This window comes from Pseudophryne corroboree, chromosome 5 (genome assembly GCF_028390025.1).
Source record: "Pseudophryne corroboree isolate aPseCor3 chromosome 5, aPseCor3.hap2, whole genome shotgun sequence".
Classification (NCBI taxonomy): domain Eukaryota; kingdom Metazoa; phylum Chordata; class Amphibia; order Anura; family Myobatrachidae; genus Pseudophryne; species Pseudophryne corroboree.
The window spans coordinates 377,854,197-377,874,360 of record NC_086448.1 but is presented as its reverse complement, the minus strand read 5'-3'; the positions used below and the strand labels follow the sequence as shown (position 1 = coordinate 377,874,360).

The following is a 20,164-nucleotide window of genomic DNA, read 5'->3' as shown; positions in this document are numbered from 1 at the left end:
GCGTGAGTTAAGGGTAGGTTGTGGGAGGAGACGGTTAGGGTTAGGCTGCGGGAAGGGATGGTTAGGGTTAGGCTGCAGGAGGCGTGAGTTAAGGGTAGGTTGTGGGAGGAGACGGTTAGGGTTAGGCTGCGGGAAGGGATGGTTAGGGTTAAACCGGGGTGGGTTAGGGATAGAGTTAAAGTTAAAATACTTACCAAAATCTGTCAGGATTTTGATACTCAGGATCCTGCTGTCATCATTCTGACCGTCTGAATCCTGTGCACCGGGATATCAATACCAACCCCAAATATGATCAGCATGCTACATGCAACAGTAAATCTGGCTGACAATATTTGACTACCTTGAAGTTGAAAGTGCTAAAATTTCCCTTCAAGAACAATTAATAGTTAAAAGCATACACTGTAGCTATGTGAACACTGTAACAAATTTTATATATATGTATATAATATAATGGGCCGGATGTAATGGCTTGTGAGACGGCCGGAACTCCAAGACTCCGGACGAACTCGTACGTTTGTTTGAAGCAGCAAACGTTTACAAGGCAAACCCATCCAGCTCCTGCCGTTTCGCAAGCCATTACTTCTGGCCCATTAACGGATATTGATATAAAAACAAAACATACTTACTTCAGAGGGCACTGTGTCCAGAAAATAAGGCCTTTTCTTGAAATATTTAATTAGGCTAATGTAACAAGTTATACTTGTGTTTTTTCCTCTGTTAGAATTTTCTAATAATTGTGGCAGGTAAAATGTTGAAGAACCAATGGTTTGGACATTAGTATGTGAGTTTTCATACAGGTTGGTCTGAAGATCCAGGAGAGTTGTGTTAACGGCAAAATGTTGCTCATTGTTTAATGTAATGTACTTCTGATAAACAAAATGAAAAAAAACAATTAGTATAAAACTCTCAAAAAGTTACCAAAAATTCATATATCCTAATATTTATGTAATTCAGATACTAATCTAATTCAAATACTAAAGTAATACAAAATAAATACTGAAATTCTATATGCTTTCATGTGTATATATATATATATATATATATATATACTTTTATGTTATGATTAAATAAAGCATATTTGATAAGATAAAATCTTCACATGGCTATTTTAAATCTAAAATTGGTGGAAACAACTAATACAATATTTTTGGCTGTGAACTTTGTCTAAAAATTTAAATATAGTTCCAATTAGTCAGTTTCATTTTATAAAGAGAATGGCAATTTGAACTACGTCAACAAAGTTAACCAGAAGTGAGAGTTCCGGCTAAATATAATAGTCTGCGAGCTGCCAGAGGTGTGGGACTTTGTGCGAGTATGCACATAATTTTAAAGGTCATGGATCAATAGGTCAACCACTATTGGTCGACATGGACATGGTCAAAATGGGACCTTTTTGTGTCAACCTTTTTCCTATGTCGACCATGTCCACCAATAGAAGTTGACCTGTTGACCCAAGTACTGTCGACCTAGGTTCCGGATACCATTTTTAAATAGGTTGGTTTTGCCTTGTAAATGATTGCCACTTTAAAAATACAGGCAAAGTCGCACAAAGTCCTGCACCGCCAGCAGCTTGCAGGCTATTACATTTAGCCAAACGAATACTAACAGAACAAACTAACAAAACCCTTGTTATGGGTGTAGTATGGTATGCCGGCGGCCGGGATCCCAGCAGCCAGCATACCGGTGCCGGAATCCCGACCGCCAGCATAACGACAGCTGTACGAGTGCAAATGAGCCCCTTGCAGGCTCGCTGTGCTCACCACGCTGCGGGTACGGTGGTGCGCTACGCGCGCCACGCTATTTATTCTCCCTCCAGGGGGTCATGGACCCCCAAGAGGGAGAATAGGTGTCGGTATACCGGGTGTCGGGATTTTGGCACCGGTATAATGAGCGCCTAGATCCCAACAGCCGGCATGCTGAATACCACCCCTTGATACAAATTAGTTATAACTAATAATACAGATATACAATTTTTTTATTTTAGATTTCTGCTATAACATTTTAGGCAAATCTCAACATATAAAATATAACCTCAAGAGAACAAAACAACTGTATTTTAATTACCTACGGGTAAATCCTTTTCTCGTAGTCCATAGAGGATACTTTGGTCCATTTAGTACCATGGGGTATAGACGGGTCCACTAGGAGCCATGGGCACTTTAAGAATTTGATAGTGTGGGTTGGCTCCTCCCTCCATGCCCCTCCTACCAGACTCAGTCTAGGAAACTGTGCCCGAGGAGACAGACATACTTCGAGAGGATAGATAAGGATTTTGGTGAAATTCCGAACCAGCACTCACAACATGAGGAAAGCTAAGCTAACCAAACTTGAAAAAGGAACAGCAACAGCTGAACCAACATTACTTAACCAAGTAACAGTGCAGGAAAAACGAAGCACTGGGCGGGCGCCCAATATCCTCTACGGACTACGAGAAAAGGATTTACCGGTAAGTAATTAAAATCCTATTTTCTCTTACATCCTAGAGGACACTGGGGTCCATTTAGTACCACGGGGATGTAACAAAGCTCCCAAACTGGGTGGGAGAGTGCTGAGGTTCCTGCAGAACTGATTGACCAAACTGAAGGTCCTCAGAGGCCAAAGTATCAAACTTGTAGAACTTTGCAAACATGTTGGAACCTGACCAAGTAGCTGCTCGGCAGAGCGGTAAAGCCGAGACAACCCGGGCAGCCGCCCAGGAAGAACTCACCGACCTAGTAGAGTGGGCCTGTACAGATTTTGGACATGGCAAACTTGCCGTGGAATAAGCATGCTGGATAGTAAGTCTGATCCAGCGTGCAATTGTCTGCTTTGAAGCAGGACACCCAATCTTATTGGGATCATAAAGAATAAACAGCTAATCCGTCTTTCTGTAACGAGCTGTTCTTTTCACATATACCTTCAAAGCCCTCATGACATCCAAAGACTTTGAAACAGCAGAGGTGTCGGTGACAACTGGAAACACAATAGGTTGGTTGATGTGAAACGCAGACACCACCTTAGGAAGAAATTGCAGACAAGTTCTGAGTTCACCTCATGGAAAATTAAATAGGGACTTTTGTGAGACAAAGCCCCCAGCTCCGACACACGTCTTGCTGAAGCCAAGGCCAACAGTGTGACAGTCTTCCACGTAAAATATTTTACATCCACCTCCTGTAACTGTTCAAACCAGTCCGATTGGAGGAAATGCAGCACCACATCGAGATCCCAAGGTGCTGTGGGAGGCACAGAGGGAGGTTGCACCTTTCAAGAACGTCTGGACCTCAGGGAGAGAAGCCCAGATGTAGGCCCACATCCACTCCTACTTGTAGAAAAAGCAGGAAACGTCCCAGATGGAATTCCACCGCAGAAAATTTTCTGCTCTCATACCAAGAGACGTATTTCTTCCAAAAACGATGGTAATGCTTAGACGTTACCCTCTTCCTGGCTTGGATCATAGTTGGGATAGCCTTATTAGGGATCCTGCTCCGTTCAACTTCCGTGCCATCAAACGTAGCAGCGGTAAGTCCTGATAGACGAATGGGCCCTGTTGCAGAAGATCCTTGCGAAGAGGCCACAAATCTTCGAGGAGCATCTCCGGAAGGTCCGCGTACCAGGCCCTTCATGGCCAGTCTACCGTCACCGCCTGTGGGTCTCTTGACCTGGAACAATACCGCATGAGCTTCTGGTTGAGAAGAGAGGCCATCATGTCGATTTGTGGATATCCCCACCTATGTGTCAAGCACCTGAACACCTCCGGGTGAAGGCTCCACTCCCCCGGGTGCAGGTCGTGTCTGCTGAGGAAGTCTGCTTCCCAGTTGTCTACTCCCAGAATGAAGACCGCTGACAACACCACAGCGTTTCTCTCTGCCCAGAGGAGAATTCTTGACACCTCTGACATTGCTGCTCTGCTTTTCGTTCCACCCTATCGGTTTATGTATGTCACTGCTGTCACATTGTCCAACTGGACCTGAATGGTCCGATCTTGAAGAAGATGTGAGGCTTGCAGAAGGACGTTGTATATGACCCTAAATTCCAGAATGTTGATTGGAAGGACGACTTTCTGACTTGACCATCTTCCTTGATACTGCACCCCCTGAGTGACTGCTCCCCAACCTCTTAGGCTTGCGTCTGTGGTTAGCAGAATCCAGTCCTGAATTCCGAACCTCCGGCCCTCGACGAGGTGAGAAGTCTGTAGCCACCACAGAAGGGAGATCCTGGCTTTTGGCAACAGACGGTGCATGTTAAGATGCGATCCGTACCATTTGTCCAACAGATCGAGCTGGAAGGGTCTTGCTTGAAACCTTCCATAGTGAAGAGCCTCGTAAGAGGCCACCATTTCCCTCAGAAGGCGAATGCATAGATGCACCGATATCCAGGTTGGCTTCAGGACATCCCGAACTATCGACTGGATTACCAATGCCTTTTCCAACAGAAGGAATATTTCTGCGACTCCGTATCAAGTATCATTCCCAGGAATGGGAGCCTCCGTGTTGGCTCTAGGTGAGATTTCGGAAGATTCAGAATCCACCCATGATCCTGGAGAAGTTTGGTTGAGAGAGCAATGCTGTCCAGCAACCTTTCCCTGGACGGTGCTTTTATCAGGAGATTGTCCAGGTACGGAATTATGTTCAATCCCTGATTGCGGACTAGAAACATCATCTCTGCCATCACCTTGGTGAACTCCCTCGGTGCTGTGGAGAGGCCAAATGGCAGGGCCTGGAACTGGTAGTGACAGTCCTGCAGTGCAAACCGTAGATAAGCCTGATGAGGTGGCCAGATCGGGATGTGAAGGTACGCATCCTTGATATCCAGAGATACTAGGATTCCCCCCTCCTCCAGATAGTACCTTGGTCATGTGCTTCTTTGATCAATCTTGTGTAAATTTTCGTAAAATCTTCTGTGAGGTTAAAGAAAAGTTTGCGGTAACAGTTACTATCGTTAAGTTGTCTATAAGCTTCCGTAATGTACATTTTAGTTGGACATAGTACTATGTTGCCCCCTTTATCGGAGGGTTTAATCTCCACATCCTTCCATGCCTGGAAGTTCTTTAGGGTTCTTCTTTCTCCTGACTTTAGATTGGAGTTGCGGGGTCTGGTTCTGGTTCTATTCTTTATATATATATATAGTGTCAAATTCACGTGACACCATGTTAAGAAAAACCTGAACTTCAGGACTTAAGTTGTCCTGTGGGGAGAATGTGGATTTGGCTTTGCATGATGGTCGTGTTGAACTGAATGGTTCTGTAAGGGGTTCCATTTGTAAGCTCTCAAGTGTCTCAAGGGCTTCTTGTTCTTCCACAGAAAGTGTGGTATTCTCTTGTTGTGATGTGGCCAACATCGCAGTATTCTTATGCCATGAAAAACTTTTTTGGAGCAGTAGTTTTCTTCCAAATAGTCTCAGGTCTTTCTCCCACACAAATCTATATAAAGACTCAGAGGGAGAGAAAGAGAGCCCTTTTTGGAGAATATCAGTTTGTTCCTAAAAGTATCACAGGAAACAAGCAGATACTTCATTTTAGTGATACAGTATTACCTTTTGTAACACTCACAGAAAAAGAACATAGAATGTTGTACAGAACTTGTGATACCATTTAAACTGAATACCCCTTTTTCTCTTTGATACATAGACTTTTTAACAGTTTAGTATCATAGTTACTAGAACAGACAGCTTTCTTACTGTTTGCAACACAGTCTTGACTCTCCCTATTGTGGAAACGTATACACTTGTTCTTGATATTGCCTTTTCTTTTCGGGATTCTCCATGATGATCTAGTCATATTTAGCCCAAGGCAATTTTCCAACTGGTGGGCTCATACTGACTGCCTAACATCAAAAGCAGATCCCACCTGCACACTTTTTGGAAACTTTCTTCTTTCATGAACTCTCATCAATGATTCAGGAGATAACTTGTCTGTAATATTAATAACCTATTACCATACGGTCGAAGTCAAAAATATTATACCCACACGCATCACATGCAAACACCACACAGAGTGGCCTCCGTGCGTGTGTTTGTTCTGCCGTGCGTGCGCATGCCCGACAGGTTGTGTATATTGGCTCACGAAGTCCTGCGTATTAACGCGTGGTATGAGTAAATACGGTAGCATACGCATTCGCATGGAAAAGCCACAAAGACATATCTGATATTTAATCCACATAGTGCATAATTTACACATAGCCTACACGCACCACACCAGCAAGTTACATTTACTTTGGAAGTATAACAACAGAGGGATTCAACTATACAGGATATGAGGGGACAGAATTAGGTTAGGATGTGGTGTTTGGTATCCAGCTGTACAGTATTTCAAGGGCAATATTCCGATGGCAGTTTGTAGAAAGTAGCACACTCCTGCGTATAGATATGCACAGGAATATATTATTAATATCACACTGTATTTACTGTACTCTTGATATTCGTCGGGAACCCAGTGGAGGACACCTGCAAGTGCACCTGGACCAGGCATCGCCCACCTATTCAAACCGACCTATGACCCCTCATGTACTGTAAATGACCATCCCTTTGACCTATGAAAGAAGAGATTACAGTTTCCTTTGTTTCATGCTTTGGACTATTGTATAAAAACCAAGCCTCCTGGCCGGCTTCAGTCTATTCTCTGAAGGTCATCTTTCCAGATTGACTGAGGACCGGATGCGGGTGGCACAGGCGAACAAGCGTATGTATCCATTGGTTGTAGCTTCTTCTCTGTAATAGTGTTGTATATTCTGTGAACCCCTTTTTAAGTAAATATTTGTTGCTGCGTTGGACCACAACATAACATATACAATTGGTGTCGCATTCCTTTCCTGTTAGGGATTTAAAGTGTATTCGGCCGCACGTGTAGCTACTTTGTGCTTACAGCGTGATGGCATGCTTACGCAACGTGTACGCATTTCATAGAGGTTTATCACACACGCTTAGTGGTCGCAGCGGCCTGAACATTTCTGTATTTAGGTATTGCTTTTTCCTGTAAGTTAAACAAACTTAACAATTGGGTACTCGCCCGGTTCACCACATACTTACAGACTTGCAGGCCATAATAGACTTTGATCTATCAACAAAGGGTGGAGACGCATCTTAAGTACCTTTGCAGAGATGCATCTTAAGTAACCTTGCATTGTGTTTAAAACCATCTTGTGTCGTTAGACCACGTCTGTTCTGTATAGTCTTAGAGGTGCTGGTGTAACTCGAGGGACAAACAGGAAAAAAGCCGTTTATTAATTGTGTGTAATTCTTGGCGCGAAAGCGTACACAAAGCGTACCGATACATTGCATACATTCTCACATATCGTAGCCATATGTTATAATAGTTATTATAGATCTGTGCAAAATCGGATACATTTATTTGCTATATATATATTTGAATTAGTGTGTTAAGGGAGTAATTATAAAAACACGAAACGCAGTTTCAGCCTAAACGTTTAGGTATACACTCTAAAGAGGATTACCTTTGTGGGGTGACTTCCGGCGAGTGTAAGGAACAATTGTGTGTTGTGTTAGTGAGCAGTAGTATTTTGTTGCTCACATTTATCGTGATATAGTGTGGATTAGTGAGTTGCGAACGCACGTTGTACACGTGGTATGGTACGAGAGGAAAGTGTACAGGAGGTGTTTACGCAAGGTTGCGTGAAGTTGCAAGCGCAAGTTATAATCGCACAATAGCAGTTCAATTTAAGGCGGGATAGAAGACATTTATACCATAGCAAATAATTATCCAATTTTAAAAGCAGATTATTATAATACATTGTTTAAACTGTACTACCTCTGGGATAGCCTACCAATCAAAGGGAGTGATATTTTTCTGTACAGAAAAACATTGTGTATTTGTGTGGGCTGAATGTAGGAGTGGACGTATTGAACCTCGAAAAACCGGATCCCGTGGACAAAACGCCTGAGCTAGAAGGGCCTCAGCTGTGAGAAAACCTAGCGCATTTAACGAAGTTTGGCATGTACTAAAATGTGTTGGAGGAGCGTAAAAGTTTGTGATTTTTGAAGTGTTTTAGTGTTAGGTTCTGGCTGAGGAGCGCGGCTTAAAATCGACTCCAGTGATCGTAGGGCATATAGATAACTAGTATCTATAGGCCGTGCGATTGCACCGCACGTCCGTGTGTTATGCACAACGTGATATCATTTGCGTTATTTTGCGTAGGTGTGTCATAGGCGCTTTGTAAAGCATATGCAGACGTGATTGTGTAAACAAGGGGTTTTTCACTGATGTTCTTCAGGGAATCTCCCTGGTAGACATTCACTGGAAAGGGTGATCGATAGTATGTTTCCAGTGGAAAGATACCGAAAAGGAATTTTTCGCTGGCCCTCTCAGGAAAATATTCTAACAGAACCTCCACCGAAAGAAATTACGGTGCTGAAGGGTCTGATAGCAGTCCAAAGGTTGGGTACATCGTGATCCCACTATTTACAGTAGGTCGTAGTACAGGTCAGCAAGGACTGGAGTGAGTGAAAGCACTCAATAAGGACTTTCACTGCTTTTCTTTGTGCATTTGAGGATTATGTTTAAAAGGCCCACAATAGGAGCCAAGTGCACAAGTGAGAGGCGTTCGGTGGCCAGGGTTCAGGCTGGAGGAGAGGAAGGGCCCAAAGGGTCCGCAAGGTTAGTAATGTGTGGTAAGTATGGTCTTGTGATGAATGGAGATGTATGACTGTGGGGAATAATTAATCATTTCCTAGGATGGGTAGTTTTAAACCAGAGGCACTGCAGAATGTAAGGAATAGAATATGTCTGATCGAGTCTAAGGAACAAAGGATCAGACATAACGACTGTTTAAATATATGGCAACAAGAGGGAGATGTGCAAAGGGAGCTGGCTCACACAGCAAGTTCCAAACCTGACAGGAATGTGATTGCGAGCACACAATTACCGACACATGTCGATGGGGAGGAAACAGCTACAACCAATGGTACATCGACAAATGATAGGAACATTCATGTAAATTGTATTAACCCTAACCCATGCATATTGTACCCTGTCTTAAGTTCTCTCCAAGGTCATAGGTCGGAGGAAGATGATGGATCCAACCTAATCTCAGCCCTCATCTAGGCAGCCACCTTGCAGGAAACTCAGGTGGGCACGGCCCAACCAGTAAGAACAGTGACGGTGTCTCCCACTGAAGGGATGGGTGAGATCACAGCGACCGGTAAGTGTGAGACTGTTCATTACGCAGAGACAGTAACACCTCACAGTGAGCCAATTATAAATGGAATGGTTGGGTTACATCCTGTCTTGGTAATAGCAACTCCCAATGGGAAAACCGATAGCCAGGGAGTAACCCTCACCAGGAATACTGCAATGTATTGCCCATGGACTAGATCAGAACTGCGGTCAATCATTTCAGAATTCCCTGATCCCCAGAGACATTTAGCTAGATGTCAGAAGTTTATTAAGGATCTGGGTAATGCCCACGAACCTACAAACAAAGATTGGCAGAGACTTTTGAAAGCGTGCCTACCCCCTAATATTGACACCCAAAAATTTATCATGGATTGTAAGATAGAGTCTGACTGACGAATACAATCAGGAGAATGTGGAACGAGTTAACATACAACTAGGATTGTATTTCCCCACAATTGTAAAATGGAGCAAAATTTTCACAATCAAACAGAGAGAAAATGAAATGACATCTGAGTATTTCCATAGAGCTTTACAAACTATGGCTAGATACACTGGGGTATCGGATATAAGGAACGATGCGAATTACAGGGAGGTGGCTGTCTCTGTGCTAATGGACGGGCTCAATAAGGCATTGAAAGTCAGGGTACAGACTTCTTTGCCTAATTGGAGAGGGGTCACAGTAGATACTCTCAGAGAGTCTGCTATTGAGCATGACAGGAATATCTCCAAACACAGAGAACAGCAGGAGAAGAGTCTGAGGGCAGTAAGTATACAGGCGCTGAAAGGGATGTCCAACCAACCTAAACCCCAGACCCCTGACGATGGAAAAAGGTCAATAACATGTTTTAATTGCAGGAAGGAAGGGCACGTGGCCAGAGAATGTAGGAATACAAGGACACATAGTAAATATAGACCCCCTAGACAAAGAACACGAGCCATGTTATCAGACACATAGACGGGACCATGGGATATATAGTAAGAATTTAAAGCCATATAGAAAACACTAATTCGATAAATGGGAAGAACAAGAAAAATGCAACATTACCCTTTGACAAAACCTGCAAAAGTTAAGATTGGGCCTCTATGATGCTAAACCTTTTTCTTTTCTTTTCCTAGCAGCAGTGACCCCTGACTAACTTAATCAACAGAGACTTTGTTAAAATATGATATACATACAGTGTGCTCCCGCTCAGGAAGTACAAAGTGTGTTAGACACCCTCAAAGACTATTGTTGCATTCCACTGTTCTAGATTCATGTCCATCACAGGTAGAGGAAATTATATTGCAAAATACCGGGTTCCCTATGAACTTATGATTGACAGGACGCTGGATTGATGGCTGGGATAGTCCCAGTAGTGATACAACAAACACAAACTTTAAAGGGAGTAGACCAAGTAGGGAATCAATTCCCATTAGTGCCCAATCCAGCTGTCATTTTAATAAAATCCTCTTCACCTCTACAAAACTTATATGTTACCAACCTCTATTCTGTTTTTCTTCACACTTTCCCCTCCATCTTTTACGTTCACCTACAGGAGGGTACAATACATGGACCCGATTACAGTTCATACACCACATGCCTTATTGGTCTTTCAGAGTGCTGCCCGAACCCGGTATATCTCTCCAGCACGATGGCACCAGTATTACTGCAGTGTGCCTTGTCATGCACAAAGGGTGGAGAATGAGAATACTGGTGAAGGGAAATTGTGTACAAACACTGATATGCATGATGGTGTGACAGCCCGTTGGTGAACGCAAACCTGACATTTTCTTTTTTTCTCTTCTTCTCTCTCCTCTAGAGATGTTTTTACCCTACACAACAAATACACAACAATTAATCTAAATGCTAAATTTGTGTTCCCTACAGGAGAAGGCAGTCTGGAAGGCGAAGGGATATGGTCAGGAGTCCTCAGGACATTGGAAAGATGGACACGGTAAGCCAGTGGCCCCCAGGGCATATCTCCCTAGCCTAGCTGAGGCGGCACATGGTCTGACTCATCTGGGCAAGGAAGGTATGTGCAAGTTGGTAAGAGCCTACTGGAGTGCACCAGGATTCTCTTCTCATGCAGGTAAGAAGGCAATGACATGTCTTACTTGCTTGAGGAAGAATATTGGTAAGACAATACCAACGGAGCCATCCCATATCCCTCCTACAGACGGACCTTTCCAGGTAATACAAATCGACTTCCTAGTTACCACCCTGTAGGAATTTAAAGTATGTATTAGTATGTACCGATGTCTTTTCAAACTGGGTAGAAGCATTCCCCGCTGCCACAAATACTGCCGTGTTCACTGCAAAGAAAATCGTGCAGGAATGTGTGTAGATATGGTATCCCTAGAATGATTGAAAGTGATAGGGGTACCCATTTTACAGGTGAAGTCTTTCAGTCATGTGCAAACTGATGGATATTAATAGTAAGCTGCATACTCCATACCGGCCACAGGCCAGTGCGAAGGTGGAGAGGATGAACAGCACTATTAAAAACATGCTGAGCAAAGTGATGGCTGAAACGGGACTGTTGTGGCCAGAAGCACGTCCACTAGTGTTGTACTGCATCAGAACCACTCCCAGGTCACCGCTTAACTTATCACCCTTCGAAGTTCTTTTTGGACGACAACCCCATGTAATTATAGACCCCCAGGATGATTTGAAGTGCAATAATGAAATGACCGTGCAATATTTGGTTAGGATGAGCCAGCAACTGAGAAACCAACAAAGGAATCTAAAACTGGCGATTCCTGACCTACCAAACAGTAATTGTCATGACATTGAACCTGGGGATTATGTGATGATTCTAAATTTTCTATGCTCAGGTTGCCTCATTGACAGGTGGGAAGGGCCGTATCAAGTTTTGTTGACCAGCACGACAGCACTAAAGGTTGCCGAGAGAGAAACTTGGGTCCACTCGTCCCACTGCAAGTAGGTCGCTGACCCGGAGAAAACTTGTGACAAAGAGAAAGGTGAAGAGAACCTCGTATTACTAGAGAATCTATTCCGGGAAGGCTGAGAGGCAGGACTGTTGGATGGCACCTGAGCATGGAGAACAACAAAATCAAGGACGGTTGTTGTAACATTTTTCTTTTTTCCACTCCCCACTGCATTTTTCTTTTTTTTCCCTATTCTATTTTTGCTCCTTAGCGAAATGGATCTACATCAAGAGACTGTTCCGGCTTTTTCTGGTGACTCTGTTTTTTAATCAGGAAAATTTGTTTTTGTGAGGGCCCCCGAGACGTCGAGCAAGGATCTGGAATGGGTCCTGATGGAGAGTACAGATTCGTAGGACCCCAGGATCAGCACATCACTTTGGTCAAAGCTGATATCAGTAAGAGATCTGGTAGTCACAGAGCTCGGAGGCAATGTGAAGGGTTATTGTCTGATGAATACTGCATATGTAGGTATTGCGAAAACATAGTTGAAAATGGGTGCATCCAGAGATGTCAGTCAAACAGTAATATTGACATGAGTAGACATCTTTTTAGTGATTATCACTCATTAGTGGGTACAGTCTTAAACCAAACAGAATGCTGGGTGTGCTCACAAGTACCTCAAGGACAGAGTAAATCGGGATTAGTGCCATACCCTTTAACAGTAAATGAGGTACTCGAATTACGTTGGGAGACCGGTGGACAAGAAATTCAATATATCTAGGCCCCCTAGCTTGAAGCTCCACCAGTACCACGTAGATAGGTCACTGTTGTGCTTTAACGTGTCCAATTTCCGGAAACCAGGAATTTGGGAAGTGACATGGAATAACCAGACAATGACCTTCTCACGTAGAGCTGATAAAGTACCCATCACCTCCGAACTTGTACGTAAGATAGCCACAAGTGGGAGGTACTTTCGATATAGGTATACACGTGGGATCAAAACCATGTGGGCAGGAAAGTGTTGCAGGGGTATTGTGCCCACATCATCCATCCCGATACTTGTACTGAGCAAATGGGAGAACTGGGGACCGGTTTCTTTATAAGAAAAAAATCTGTGATATGGTTTTGTTGCATTTTGTCCCTTATGTTCTTCCAGATGATGCCTACTTCATATGTGGAAGGAAAGCATACAAGTTGCTTACTCCGAGCTCTGAAGGGTTGTGTTATATTGGCAGAGTACTACCAGAGGTTATGACCATTGCACATGACAGAATGAAAGATATTCACCGCAACGCTCAGACTCCTTATACTCATACACATTATGAACACATTATCAAGAGACACCTCATAGATAGGATAGAGCCCGCAGCCTCTGATTTGATCCATGAATCCACCGGGATTCAAATTCCTCTCGCATTAGACGTTACCCATACGGTCCAGAGGAATTATAAATTATAGGTAAATCCATGCGCTGGTGAACTTGATAGATAATATCACTGAAATGTATGATGACACCTTCAGGTATATGGGTAGGGAGCTACAGGCCTACAAGAAGGAGCTGGTCCAGCACAGGGTGGTCTTGAATTACGTCACGGCTGTGACAGGTGGGTACTGTGTTACTCTGGCAACTCAATATGGTGTGAAGTGCTGTACGTATATCACGAACAGTACCAAAGACCCAATGGAGATCATCGATCAAAAGATGGACGAGATCTTGCAGTTGAAGTGGGAGTTCAGACATAAACACAACCTTACCTTGACAGCTGTGGGTAATGAATTGACCGGCTGGGCCTCATGGTTGAACCCACTCAAATGGTTCTCTGGGTTAGGAGAGTGGGCCCAAAATGTAATTGCGAGTGTGGGAAAATTTCTCCTCTGTATCCTGGGTGTCGTCATAATTATTGGTCTGATATTCAGATGTGTTCGAATTTTGAGGCGGTGCAAACACAGGACAAATTTTATGAGTCTAAGGAGCAAGGGCATTGTAACAGCGGCAGATTGATTTATGACCCATCTGTAGAAACAGTGTTGTGATAAGGATTGTAAATGAATTTCATGACCTGTTTCTTTCACCATTTTTTCTGTTTTTCCCTCTACCCAGAAACATCCAACCAGAAAAGACTTCAGTGTACCCAAATTTATGTAAATGTATTTTTATGTGTCTTACCCTCATCTCTGCAATCTTCAGTTAATGACACACATAGTTGATAAATGTTATCCACACATAATAGCATACACATACATCTTCCCCACATGTATCATCAGATAAATGTGCTCCCCATTTGTTGGTATAAGAAGCCGGAAAGGTGAGGGCTAATGGCCTTTGCCTAGAAAGATCTCGGTAGTGTTTGTTTGCCCATGTACAGACCCTTAATACGGGATGAGAAGGATTTAATGTATACTTTGAAGTTTACTTAGAACATATACGGCACAATGATACATGCCTCTCAGACATTTACTCATACATACACGCTTTTTCCTATCCCACTAGGCTATATCTTTACCACCTACTACTCTTCCCCTGTAACCCAAAATTTTGTACATATTGTAAATGTAATATTTTCAGTATTATTAGTTATGTATGGCAGTTATTGTTTACTGCCAAAGGGTGGACTGTTGAAGTCGAAAATATTATACCCACACGCATCACGTGCAAACACCACACAGAGTGGCCTCTGTGCGTGTGCTTGTTCTGCCATGCGTGCGCATGCCCGCAGGCTGCGTATATTGGCTCACGAAGTCCTGCGTATTAACGTGTGGTATGAGTAAATACAGTAGCATGCGCATTCACATGGAAAAGCCACAAAGACATATCTGATATTTAATCCATATAGTGCATAATTTACACATAGCCTACACACACCACACCAGCAAGTTACATTTACTTTGGAAGTATAACAACAGAGGGATTCAACTTTACAGGATATGAGGGGACAGAATTAGGTTAGGATGTGGTGTTTGGTATCCAGCTGTACAGTATTTCCAAGGGCAATATTCCGATGGCAGTTTGCAGAAAGTAGCACACTCCTGCACATAGATATGCACAGGAATATATTATTAATATCACACTGTATTTACTGTACTCTTGATATTCGGCGGGAACCCAGTGGAGGACACCTGCAAGTGCACCTGGACCAGGCATCGCCCACCTATTCAAACCGACCTATGACCCCCTCATGTACTGTAAATGACCAGCCCTTTGACCTATGAAAGAAGAGATTGCAGTTTCCTTTGTTTCATGCTTTGGACTATTGTATGAAAACCAAGCCTCCTGACCAGCCTCAGTCTATTCTCTGAAGGTCATCTTTCCAGATTGACTGAGGACCGGATCCGGGTGGCGCAGGCGAACAAGCGTATGTATCCATTGGTTGTAGCTTCTTCTCTGTAATAGTGTTGATTATTCTGTGAACACCCTTTTAAGTAAATATTTGTTGCTGCGTTGGACCACAACATAACATATACAATTGGTGTCGCATTCCTTTCCTGTTAGGGGTTTAAAGGGTATTTTTGCCGCACGTGTAGCTACTTTGTGCTTATAGCATGACGCCATGCTTACACAACGTGTACGCATTTCATAGAGGTTTATCACACACGCTTAGTGGTCGCAGCGTCCTGAACATTTCTGTATTTAGGTATTGCTTTTTCCTGTAAATTAGACAAATTTAACAATACCATACTGCATATGCCCAATCCCGTCCGATCTTGGAAGCTAGACAGTATAGGGCTGAGTCAGTACTCGGTGGGAGACCACCTGGGAATACCCGGTGTAGTAGGTTAAAATGATCGGGACACTCCAATCTAACATTGACAGCAGATTCAGCTCTATTATTCTTTCCTCTTTTTCTCTTTTATTGTTTATTAATAGATTAAGGGAAAAGGCAAGCATTTTTTCAATAATGATTCTATCCAATCAGGTTTTTTACAAATCTGCTTATGCAATCCGTCATATATCCTTCTTTTAGAAAAGTGCCTAATAAGGTTCAATTTAGAACCAGATTTTATATTTTCTCCTGTTATCTACCATCCAGGATTTTGGAGTAAATTGTTTATATAATTCGCTGCCCAATTGCCAACACCAATTTAACATATTCATGTTATTTATACGAGACTTTATTTTAATATAAATTTAATAAAGGTTACGTCTTAACTTCTACGATTAATATATCATTATATATAAAAATAAAATTGTCTTTTCCTTTATTTTTCCAAAGAGTGCACCAAGCAAAGAAGTTCTCTCTTTTCTCTTATATACTTTAACCCTCAATTAGGTTACCTGACCATTTAGCAATGGCTTTAGTGATCCACGCACATGCAATAGTGGATCTTTGAGCTACTCCAGCAGCAGTGTACAATTATTTGAGTGTAGTCTCAATTTTATGATCAGCCGTGTCTTTCAGGGAGGCTGCACCAGGAACAGGCAATACAATTTTACATAACAGCCTAGAGACTGATGCGTCCACTATCAATCCATTATCGATTTTCCCATTTTTTCCTATCCTACAGAGGAAAAGGAAAAGATGAGAGTAACCTTTTAGGGATCTGAAACTTCTTATCAGGATTAACCCATGGTTCTTCATACAGGGTATTCAATTCCTTTGACGCAGGAAAAGTGACTGAGGACTTCTTTTTTACATTAAAATAAGATTCCTCACACTCCTCTGACACCTTATCAGGAATATGCAGAACATCTTTGATAGCCTTTATAAGAGCCTCTATACCCTGTGACAGAGCTGCATCACCCCCCCCCCCCACACACACACACCTCTGAGTCCACCTCCCCCTCCTCTATGTCTGACCTGTCAGAGTCGGAGTCAGACTGCAGGATATGGGCCAGAGATCGCTTTTGCGGACAAATGGGAGGGGATTGAGACGCTGTCTTGGGGACTGAGTCTCTGTTCATAAACTCATCCACAGTCTGTTTTACAATTTTGTAGAAAGAGTTGAGATCATTGTCTTAAGAGAATTAACCCATTCCGGTTCAGCCCCGCTAGTCTGTGAACCCTGAGTACCCAGTAGTGAGCCCCCTGGTGAAGAGGAACACTCTGCGGTACAAGACACACACTCTTTGCCTGACATAATGTAATGTGACAGCACACACACAGGAAAAGGTTAAGCACAATTAACCCACAAAGAGCTCTTCAGGGAGACACAGAGTTGTTTGGAGCCAGCACCCACCACACCCTTACCGCTAATGCCAAGCTTAGCCGGGTCGCAGACTAAGTACCCAGACAGGGGACTTAGTACACTAATAGTCCCCCCCCCCCCGCTATGGGCCCCTGGTACCGCTGAGGTAATCTGGAGTCACATTGGAGGAGCTGCGCATCCCTGTCCTGTCAGCGTTTGTGTCCACTGCAGAGAGAAAATGGCGCTGGTGAGCTGCTGGATCCTCCCATGGTGAATCCCCGCCCCTTCCATGGTGCGCGGTCTTCCCGCTTTTTTTATACTGGCTGAGGAATCTGGTGCTTAAAATGGAGAAAACCGTTTTAAGGCTGTTGTGCCAGTATGGGTACTGTGTACTGTGTCCGGAGACGCATTCCGCCCCGTTTAGAAGCCGTGCTTCTCCGTACCCTCATGCCGCCATAATGGCCGACGCCCCACTCAGTACTCACCACTCTTCATTCTTCTGGCTCTGTTAGGGGTGGCGGCATGCTGCGGCACTGTAAGCTCGCTGTGATGGGCTTGGGAACGGGTTCCTCAGGAGCTCAGTGTCCTGTCAGCGGGGAACGGGACCATTAACCCTTCAAGAGGTTGCCCCCCCAAGTCACACGAAGCAGGCAGGCTGGTGCCATCCAGCCCTGCCTGAAAATAACAAACATATAAAATAAATGAAGAAAACTTTTCAGGAGCTTCCTTCAGCGTGACCGGCTCCTCTGGGCACATTTTCTAAACTGAGTCTGGTAGGAGGGGCATAGAGGGAGGAGCCAGCCCACACTATCAGATTTCTAAAGTGCCCTTGGCTCTTAGTGGACCCGACTATACCCCATGGTACTAAATGGACCCCAGTATCTTCTGGGACGTAAGAGAAACAAAGATCAACTTCACAGGAAGCTTTCTGATTTTTTCTTATTTGCCAGCAATACCTCCACACAACACATTCGGAGGTGGAGATTGGGGTATAAGATAAAATGAATGACGAAAGACCATTAATGGTCATATTGCATACTGTAGTTTTAAAATATGTGATAATGAAGTTGCGTGACGTCATAACCAACACCACTTAGTGCGAGGTCTCTCCTCCATATTGCAACTCTGTATGGCTATCTGGAAATTCCTTTATTAATTATTAAGTAATCTCCCTCACCACCCAGCACATGCACAAAGTGGTCCTTGTTGGATGCAAACAGAATCTCTAAATGCATCTATTATTGCCACCTCTCCAGATTATAAATACTATATGTTCCATTCAAAGGCAAAAAAACAAACAAAAAAACACTTATTTAAATGTACTGTATAGCAAATTTATACTATGTGTATTTAATACTTATGCGTTTATTGTGTGGTTTTACAGTGAGAGCATAAGTCACCCACTGTTGAATTCAAGGCATCTAGACAGGGCCTGTGCAAGGTTTCTCGGTACCCTAAGCAAAACCTCAGCCTACTGCCCCCAGCCACACCAATACCCACTTCCCAGCCACCACTTGTATTAAGTACAGTGGTGCAAGTAGAAAAAATGTCTTATAGGTACTGTGTGCGTGCACCAAAGGCGCACGCGCAAAAAAATGGGTGTGGCCAAATGCCCTGAGGGGCGTGGCCAATGAAAATGGGGGCAGATACACATATAACCCCAATAGTGCCAGATACACGTTGCCCCACAGTGCCATATATACATTGCCCCACAGTGCCAGATACAGATTGCCTCACTGTGCCAGATACACAAATGCCCCCAGAGTGCCAGATATACATTGCCTCACAGTGCCAGATACACATTGCCCCACAGTGCCAGATACACAAATGCCCCCAGAGTGCCAGATATACATTGCCTCACAGTGCCAGATACACAAATGCCCCCACTGTGTCAGATATACATTGCCCCCCCAGTGCCAGATACAGAAATGCCCCCACAGTGCCAGATATGCCCCCAGTGCCAGATACAGAAATGCCCTCAGTGCCAGATACACATGTCCCCCCAGTGTCAGATATGCCCTCAGTGTCAATTATGCCCCCAGTGCCAGATACACATGTCCCCGCTGTGCCAGATAAGGCCACAGTGCCAGATACACATGTCCCCCTAGTGCCAGATATGCCCCCAGTGCCAGATATGCCCACAGTGCCAGATACACATGTCCCCCCGGTGCCAGATATGCCCCCAGTGCCAGATACACATGTCCCCCCAGTGCCAGATATGACCTCAGTGTCAGATATGCCCCCAGTGCGAGATACATATGTACCCGCAGTGCCAGATATGGCCACAGTGCCAGATACACATGTCCCCCCGGTGCCAGATATGCCCCCAGTGCCAGATATGCCCACAGTGCCAGATACACATGTCCTTCCAGTGCCAGATACACATGTCCCCCCGGTGCCAGATATGCCCCCAGTGCCAGATATGCCCCCCCCCCTTCCCCTGCTGCTCACCGCTGCTGCTGCTGTCCTGTGTGTGAGTGTGTGGGGAGGAGAGCACAGCATGCGCCCCTCCTGCCCCTCAGTCTCCGGCGGTGGTACGGGTGTCTTCCTTCAATTCAGCGCCGATCCGTGAGCCAATCAAAGCTTGCGGTCTGGCAGCCTTGGCTGCCGGTCCGCGAGCTCTGATTGGCTCACGGGCCGGCGCTGAATTGAAGGAAGACACTGAGGGGCAGGAGAGGTGAACGCTGCACTCTCCTCCCCTCGCAGCAGCGGCGGTGAGCAGTGGAGGGAGCGTCAAGGAGCGGCAGCCCATCGGCGGTGGGTACAGCGTACCCACGGCTAAATTCTTAAGTGTACGCCGTACCCACCCGCACCCGCCCACTTGCACTGCTGATCAAGTACAACAAGGAAGTTTCTTCCAGAGACATTTTGTGATAGAAATACTCAGTGGCACCCCCCCAGATCCCGGCCCCCTAGGCACCTGCCTAATGGTAGAGGTGGCCCTGCATCTAGAGGAAGCAAGTGCAATACATGCACCCTCTATTGGCATAAAATAACCCCACTCCATATGGATAGAAAGTATTATTCTTTGCATTATAACCATAAAAAGGTGTTATATTCGGTGGT

The 20,164-nt window shown here is 44.3% G+C and overlaps 1 protein-coding gene across 2 annotated transcripts in view; it reads right to left on the bottom strand.

Moving 5' to 3' along the window:
- PKD1L1 (polycystin 1 like 1, transient receptor potential channel interacting) overlaps positions 1–20,164 on the bottom strand; it is a 608,224-nt gene that overhangs the window by 341,946 nt on the left and 246,114 nt on the right. For both annotated transcript variants that reach the window (XM_063922691.1, XM_063922693.1), the window contains exon 24: positions 627–866. In XM_063922691.1, the coding sequence (XP_063778761.1) occupies positions 627–866 (240 nt within the window). The remainder of the gene's footprint in view (positions 1–626; positions 867–20,164) is intronic.